Here is an 8,774-nt window from a genome sequence, read left to right as displayed (position 1 = left end):
CTTGGTGCCCAAGGTATTTTGATGGCTATCCATGTTGCTGTATAATTAGTTTACATTAAAACCCAGAGCCTTGACATTACAATGCCAGGTACATGTTTAATATCCGATGTCAAAAATTAGACTGAAATGCTGCACATCGTGCAGCCAGGACAGATTTGCCTGACTCCCTTGTGCTTACTGAAGCTGCACCCATGGCTTCGTTTTTTGCTGTCAGAACTACATGTACGTTCAGCAGGGAAGACAGAGCAGAGCGCCAGCTTGAGCTGTGAAACAGAACATTGAGCAATGACTCATTGATTGAGTTCATACATTTCTCAGTATCACACTCAGGTTTGCGACTGAGTGTCAGCACAATAGAGTTGCAGCTTATCATGACTCTCTCACTGGTACTGATACATCTGGAAAAACTGTTTTGAATCCATGGGTTACATTTGGAGCATGTGTTTAAAAATGTACACCCAGAGGAGATATGCTTCCCTAGAAATACAGCTCCACTAATTTTATAATATATTAGAAGTCTTGATTTTAGGAGATACAGGCCACTTTACAGTGGATCTGGGCTGGTTCCCAGTTTTGGAGAGTTGCTTGGCCACAGGCATTTGGTGTCGTCATCAATGTTTTTGCCCTTGGCTGTGTACAGAATGCATGTGAAAAGGGGGAAAGGCTCCAATTATGTGCAGATGCAGCTGCCATTGTGATATTTTGACCCCCTCTGTGGAGGCCTGTGAGCCCAGGCTTTTCTTAGGAGTTTCCTCCAGGAGTTTGGTAGCAAAATGAGTGGCAAAGGCCCCAAACCCAGCAGGGTTGCCTCACCACATTTGGAAGAATGTGGCATAGTAAACATCACCATGAAACAAGCTCCTTTGATAAGGACACCATTTGATCAGGTGGGTCTCCTAAGGACCCCCCCCCCCCCACACACACACTGTGGAAAGAGTTTGATCACTTTTTCTGGCCAACCCTCCCCCTCCCAGGATGTAGAAGGATCAGCAGTTGCCTAAGAGTGCTAAAATGTGCAATTCAACCCCATTGCTTATACTGGCCCTTTTCCCCCAACCAATCCTATCTTCTCTTACCTGGCAGCTCAGAGTGAGGGTGAAGCGAAATAAAGTGCCGGGAAAGGATCCCTTCTTAAGTAAGGCCCCACCTACCACAAAGGCATTTCTCAGACAGGCGTAATTCTCTCCAAAGCAGGCACTGTTGGCGACCTGCTCTCTCCATCCCTACTGAGCCCTTCTGCGCCAGAACCGGGTCCCCACTGAGCCCTTCTGCGCCAGAACCGGACCGAACAGTCGCTGATTTATGGGTTCAGAAGAAGTGATCTGATTCTGCGTCCCGATTCTACCCCCTTCTGGTCTCCAGCACGCCGAGCACTCTTGTCTCCTCCCTTCTCACCCAGACCGGCTAGCCTGGGGCAAGGAAAGGCCCTTCCCAAGTGCCCGGCGCAGGCCCAGCCCCAAAGAACCGAGGCAAATAGATCCAGCCGCGGGGGATGGGGGGAGGGGGAGGCTAACGGGGTGATCTCGCCATTACCTGCCTAGATTCCGGGGCTTCCCCTCAGCAAAGTAGCATCTCCGGGGAGAGGGGGACGAGATCGCGTTCACCCACCTCGGCGGGCTCGCGGGCGAACAGCTTGCCCCTTCGCACCGGAACCTTTGGCAGCCCGGCGGCGGGGGAGGCGGCGATCCCTTGTAGCTTGTGGCGCCGCCGCTCGGCTGCTCCCCTCCAACCTGGCCGTGACGCAAGCAGAGCCTACTTAAGGGCGGCGAGGAGGCAGGCAGCGAGACACGGAAGGCGATCGCTGCCTAAGCTGGCTCCCCGGAGCCGCCGCCCTGCCTTCCAAGCAGCCCGCCCCCCGGGGTCGGGGCCTCGATCCGCAGGACAGGAGGCCCGGCCCGGGCTGATGCTTCTCGGCCGCTCTGGTGCCGCCGGGTGAACCGCGATGGGGGAATGGACCATCCTGGAGAGACTCCTCGAAGCCGCTGTCCAGCAGCACTCCACTATGATAGGGAGGTAAGCACGATCCACCGGCTCGCCAGCCAGCCAGTTTGGGGTCCTCTTCCTCTTCCCTTCCCGTCTCCAGCGTCCCGTTCGCCCGCTTGACCTGCTGATGTTCAGCAAAGCCGCGCCGGAGGCTGTCAAATAATCTCGGAAGTGCCCCGTGGCTCTCTTGTTGGCTATCGTTTCCCCAATTTCAAAAGCATGAATTTGGAAGGAAGTCTCCAAGGGATTGGTCCTCCAAGGAGGGGAGCTGCAGGGCTGCAGCCCGAACGGGACCCCTTGACTGCCCCTCCGCCGCCACCCTTTCAGCCCATTCCTTTCCTTGTCCTCAAATATTTCTTCAATAAACTTACTGCTGCACAGGACTGATGTCTCCCACTTTTCACATGCCCTTATTTCTGTGTTTTATTGCAGAGTTCAGGGGAGTTTTTAAGTTCTGTATGGTCTACCCCTCAGTTCCCACTCCCATGGATGTGCTCATAAACAAACACTCTTGAATTAATATTTAATGAAACAATATATAAATATGGATGGGATACGCTTTTAGGTAGCTTTATTTATTTTTTAAGTCCCAAGAGTAATCTCTAATCTAGCTGGTGATTGCAGTGTGCAAAAAAAAAAAAAAAACAAGGGTAAAGTAAGGGCAAGCAGACTTCTTGCCTCTGATTTGCCTCTCTTCTCAATTACTATTTGCAATGGTTGATCAATATACTGCATACCATAGGAAAATAGGAGATGTACTGCTGGTTTTTATTTCTTCTACTTTTTTTTTTTCATTGACCAACTTCTGTTGTACTGCAGCAGAGACTCAGGAAGGGGAATGGGGGGGAAAGTGCTTCTCCAGTAACTGTTGTTATAGATCTTGTCCTTTACTAGTAGAACTAAGATTTGTGTACTCATATACACCAAGGAGGTATTTTTTTTCCCACTTGCTGTAAATGTCCCTGGGGAGAAGTGCACTGTTTCATAAAATTAAACCATTCAACAAAAGTTAAGAAGTTCTCTGTGGCTGAGTGCCCTGCAAATTCAGTACTGGACAGCTCCACTTAACTGCAATGAAAACAGTCAGCAAAGAAGCATTTCCTAGTTCGTTCAACTCAAAAAAGTAGGAATTGCCACGGACAAATGATTTTTAATAAATGTCTATATCAAATTAATAACATTAAAAAGTGCCCAAAGAAGCATTACAAAAAGCAAAACTGAACCACAGAAACAACAATGATAAATGCATCAATGATCATAGTATTAAGGTTAGGTCCTAAAGGTTATGCATTTATTCATTAGATGCATACCCAACTTTTCCTCCAGAAACTAAAAGCAGTGTATGTAGCATCCTCTACTCCATTTTTTCCTCATAAAAACAACTGCTATGAGATAGGCTGGGATGGGAATAACTGGCTAGAGCCATCCACTAAACTTTTATGGCTGAGGGTCTCCTTGGTCCTTAATCAATATATCACAACACAGACAATGACCAATGAATTCTGTGGTTTTTGTTTTTTTTTTAAATTCCGCTTCAACCCTATCAATGTGCATTCACCCAACCTTTGTTTTATAGGATTCTGCTGACCGTGGTGGTGATCTTCAGGATTCTTATTGTGGCAATTGTAGGCGAAACTGTGTATGATGATGAGCAGACTATGTTTGTGTGCAACACCTTGCAGCCAGGCTGCAACCAGGCATGTTATGACCAAGCATTTCCTATTTCTCACATTAGATACTGGGTATTTCAGATCATCATGGTGTGCACTCCTAGTCTCTGTTTTATCACGTACTCAGTTCATCAGTCTGCCAAGCAGAGGGAAATGAGGTACTCCACTGTTTTCCTCACCCTGGATCGAGATCAGGACTCCATGAAGCGGGATGACAGTAAGAAAATCAAGAACACCATTGTCAATGGGGTGCTGCAAAACACTGAAAACTCTACCAAGGAGGCAGAACCTGATTGCTTGGAAGTTAAGGAAATTCCCAATCCAGCCATAAGAACCTCAAAGTCAAAGATGCGGCGCCAAGAAGGCATCTCTAGATTTTATATCATTCAGGTGGTCTTCAGAAATGCCCTGGAGATTGGGTTCCTGGTTGGACAATATTTTCTGTATGGATTCAATGTCCCTTCCATGTATGAATGTGACAGGTATCCTTGCATTAAGGAAGTGGAGTGCTATGTCTCCAGGCCCACGGAGAAGACAGTTTTCTTGGTCTTCATGTTTGCCGTGAGTGGCATTTGTGTGGTGCTCAACTTAGCTGAACTGAACCACTTAGGCTGGAGAAAGATCAAAATGGCTGTGCGGGGAGTTCAAGCAAAACGGAAATCAATATATGAAATCAGGAACAAGGACCTGCCACGTATGAGTGTGCCTAACTTTGGCAGGACTCAGTCTAGTGACTCTGCTTATGTGTGAGACTGACAACCAGAATGCTTTGCTGTGTATTTTGGCCAGCAGCCATTTGAGTTAAGGAAGGAACATTGCTTAAACAACTATTTCCTACAACCACCAAGAAAGCCGTTAAAGTACTCTCGTGCACTTTCTAGACCAGATTCAAACCTGACTGCTCATAATAACAATCACAATCATTGTAAAAGATGGATAAAGACATAGTTGATCAACACCTTCAATCTGGGCTTACAGCTCCATTACTTCTCCCCTCCCCTTCCCCCATGATCCAATACTATTTGTGGAAGAGCACAATCTTTTGGCCATGATGAGTCCATTTGTCTGAATGATGGAAAATACACCCAGAATGTTTTTGTCAGAAAGGAAGGAGGATGGGAAGCCATTGTTCCTATACAGAAATGCAAGCATTTCTATAAAAACTGGGATGAGGGAGGGGGGAAGGGAGAGATTTCTGCTGTCCAAGCACATGACCGCAAAACTGCCAGTACTGCTCACCCCTAAACTTATCTCATGGGTACCTAATATTATACCCTCTTTTGGCATCATACAGTTAAATACTGTGTATGCTTAGCATTTATTTTTTCTATCATTGTTTTTGGTACAAAAATTAACAGTTAACATGTTGAGGTAAATATAATTTTTATTTACTTATTTATTTATCTTTCAAATTTAGTCACCACCCATCTCACTCAAAAAGCGACTCCGGGCAGTAAATTGTTATACTGTAATTGTGGCCCACCAAATCTATGAATGGATAAATAAACAGATTTTTAAAAATCACAGTTCCATACTACGTGGATAAGGAAGATGTGATTTAAAATTCAGCTAGTTGAGGTAATTACCTGGATTTTAAAAATGCATATACCAAAGGAGCGGAATGGATCACTAACTGTGAAAAAAACAAAACCTCTTTGCCCTTACTACTATAAGTGCCATACTTGAAGTTCAAACATTGAATTCAGTATTTAGTCAAAGGATTGGCTAAAGATCCCAACTTGAAATACCGGATTTTATATTTTCCTTCCATTTTTATCTAGCTATACATACATTTTTTGCTTTTCTTCATTACGGCAAAGGTGCAAATGCAGTTGGTAAATTGCTAAAAAAAAACAAAAACCTTTTTATAAAATAGAAAGTGAACTTTCTTTTATATAAGCATATGTGTTAGTAACATTGCACTGAAATATGATGATGAAACTGGTGTATCTATCTAGAACATAAGGATAATTACATTATTGCCTCTTTTTATATTCATGGCCTGGATAATATCTAAAATATTTGTAGAGGTTTTTTTTCTTACAGCGTCATGGTGCTAAAATAGGGAAAGATACATGAATAAGTAGCAATATAGCATGATCCAGAAAATGCAGTTTACCTATTTGTATGTATATGCATGTGTGTCTGTGTGTCTGTGTATGCACAAATAAGTATATGTTGTCTCTCTACCCAAAACTTCTTTATCATTTTTCATTATATTAACATTTCAGGGATATAGGACTAATCTTTTTAGGTGGGGTGGTCTTTTCTTTTTTAAAATAATGACATTAAGCCTATTTTAGGCCATACGCTGCCATTTCTATGTATTTCTCACCTTAAACTATGCCACCAATTTTCAGTAATTGTATTTAGAAGCAGCTCCAAAAATTGGGATAGAGACTGCCTGTCGTCCACTCATGCAGTCTCTTAAAAGCTTCCCCAAGTTTGGAAGAACTGCTAACAAATGTGGAAGTTTCTAAATAAGGGAAGGAAAAAAATGAAACTGCTTAGCATCCCCTTTCAAATCTTGTTAAGCTGCAAAAGCTGGAAATGAAGGAAGTTGGACTACCATATGCTGGACTTTTGGCATAGGGTAAATTTTATCTCCTTTCTGTTTTTTCCATTCATTAGTTTCCCCCCATTCATTAAATTTAATTCACCCCATACCAGTACTTCTTTCAGTTTTTTTAAGGTTTGCACTGCATGTTAAAGTATTTCTGTAGTCTTTTTCCAAGCATTTGTTATTTTGCTGAAAATACAACATTTCTGCAAACAATTTTCCCTAATCAAATACATTTTGCATATTATTTTCTTAAATATATACATGTTGTATAGACTTTTCTTGAACATATAACTTTTTATTTTCACTAATATATTTCTTTTGAATGGCAAAAGTCATTGCAAACATTGGAGAAGGATAATTTAAATTTCTGTTAATAAAAATTAATACAGAAATTAAATTAATTCCTGTATTAATTAAAACATGTTGAATTTAAACGCAAACTAAAGGATTTTCTCTCCCCTCCTTAGCTGCTGCAGATATGTCCAGACTCAATGTCTGGAGATGACTTATACTTCATAATTATTTGAGATCCCATTCTCCACTACTTAAAATAATCATTTCCTTTTTCTTTTCTTTCTTTTTTGTTTCTATAATGTATAATGTGCCATAATTATATTCCCTTAATCTTCAGGTTAGCTATAACCACATCTAAATCCATGTTTAGGTTTCACTAGTATTTATATTGATCCATATTCCTACATTCACTTCGATTCAGAGTCATAAATCTTCCTTTTCTTGATTTGGCAGTAAATCAAATATGCATATGACCTGGCCAACAAAGCAAAAATCATCACATCATTGTTTTCAATAGAATGGAGTCTGTAATCCTAACCTTGCCTAACGGTACACAGCTACTATTGCTATATTTGAGACAGTTGCATGCCATCTTTTCTAAATGCTTTGAGGCAATTTGAATCGACTACTGAGTCTAAACGACAGTGATGGGAAAAGGATCAGACAAATCTAAAAAAACCCCCATCAATATATAGGCTTTGAATAAAGGGAATGGGAAAAGTTGGAACTAAATGCATTTTATCATTATTGATGGGAGCACGTCTGTCTGCCTTAGAAGAGATTTTGTTAATGATTTCACATGGACCTATTTGCTTATTTAACAGAAAAGTGTCTGTTGTTTATATCTGTAAAGATGGCCCATCAACCAATGCGTTCTTCTTTACATTTGTGCAGTTTGATCATAGTTCTGTAGATAAGATACTTTAATTATGAAAATATTTGGGAAATTCAGGGTATGCCATTTATGCCACAGTCATTGGCTGCAGACAGTTACCTGTATCCCCCCTTTATCCCCTTAACTGTTGAATGAACTGCTTTTGTGTAATTGTGTGAAACGATGCCTGTAAAGTCATTCTCTTTTGTTTCAGCAAGTCTTACAAGGGAGCAGCACTTGGTGAATAGACCTCTAATTGGCTGGTGTGGATCTTCCGGGCTGTGTGGCCGTGTTCTTGAAGTTCTGTTTCCTAACGTTTCGCCAGCACCTGTGACCGGCATCTTCAGTGTGCAGGAGCACAGACAGGAGCAGTTCTCTCTGTGCCCAGGGTGATGTGACCCTTTTGTGGGTATAAATACCTGCTCCTGCACTCTGAAGATGCCGGTCACAGGTGCTGGCGAAACGTTAGGAAACAAAACTTCAAGAACACGGCCACACAGCCCGGAAGACCCACACCAGCCATTGTATGCCGGCCGTGAAAGCCTTCGACAATACATAGACCTCTAATTCTCAACACAAAATGTATTTGATGAAATGCAACGTAAAGCCCATTCAGATATATATCCATGAATACCCCTTGATTTCTCTACACATGATCACTGTGTAGGGCAACCTTTTAGTGTATAAACTGATGTCACTGAAAAACACAATGTGGTATGACATTTAATTACCTGTCAGATGAACTGTTCACAAAGGTAAAACTCTCTTGATACTGCAGTCCGTAAGTTATGAACATGCATCTGTCAAATTACATATATTATTTTCAAGAAAGGGTCTTCAGGAGTGGGGTCAGCCTACCTTATTAATTTTATGTAATGGGCAAAATGAAGTTACTTTAATACATTGGGTGTTTTAAAAAGAATTTGAGGTGCTTTGAAACATGGCTTTACCATTCACGTGGATGCTGAGATGTCCTCGGAAATCAGAAAGAGATGCTCATTTTCAGATTTGAATTTGGCAGATGATTTGAGTTGTACAGCTCATAAATTCAGCTGTTTTTATCAGCTGTGTTGATTCTTTATATTTTATACAAAACTGTTAACTATCCTGAGTGCCCTGTGATAAAAGGGTGGGGTATACACTGAAAAAAAAAAAAGAACCAATCAAATAAAAAAAAGCAGCTGTAGGAGGAGAAAGAGGGACTTTTGTACAAGCTGGCACACTGGAGAGACAGATTAGGGGATGGGACTCAGGGCTATGGTAAAAAAAAAAAAAAAGTCAAGATGATGGCCATGATGGTGTGACCAAAGTTGCATCCGTTTTTTATGTCTGTTGCACCATCATCTTCATTTTTTGACCACTGTGGACACCCCTGGTGGGATTGACATTG

The 8,774-nt window shown here is 42.0% G+C and overlaps 1 protein-coding gene across 1 annotated transcript; it reads left to right on the top strand.

Moving 5' to 3' along the window:
* The first annotated feature begins 1,942 nt into the window (after positions 1 to 1,942).
* Positions 1,943 to 4,403, top strand: GJD2 (gap junction protein delta 2). The gene is made up of 2 exons (XM_007434115.1): positions 1,943 to 2,013; positions 3,560 to 4,403. Exons 1-2 carry the CDS (start codon positions 1,943 to 1,945, stop codon positions 4,401 to 4,403), a joined length of 915 nt encoding a protein of 304 aa, XP_007434177.1.
* Positions 4,404 to 8,774: the final 4,371 nt, after the last annotated feature.

Source organism: Python bivittatus, unplaced genomic scaffold (assembly GCF_059951505.1).
Source record: "Python bivittatus isolate LINGU-HERP-01145 unplaced genomic scaffold, Pbiv_v1 ctg000480_np1212, whole genome shotgun sequence".
Lineage (NCBI taxonomy): Eukaryota > Metazoa > Chordata > Lepidosauria > Squamata > Pythonidae > Python > Python bivittatus.
This window is presented reverse-complemented; position numbering and strand designations above follow the sequence as displayed.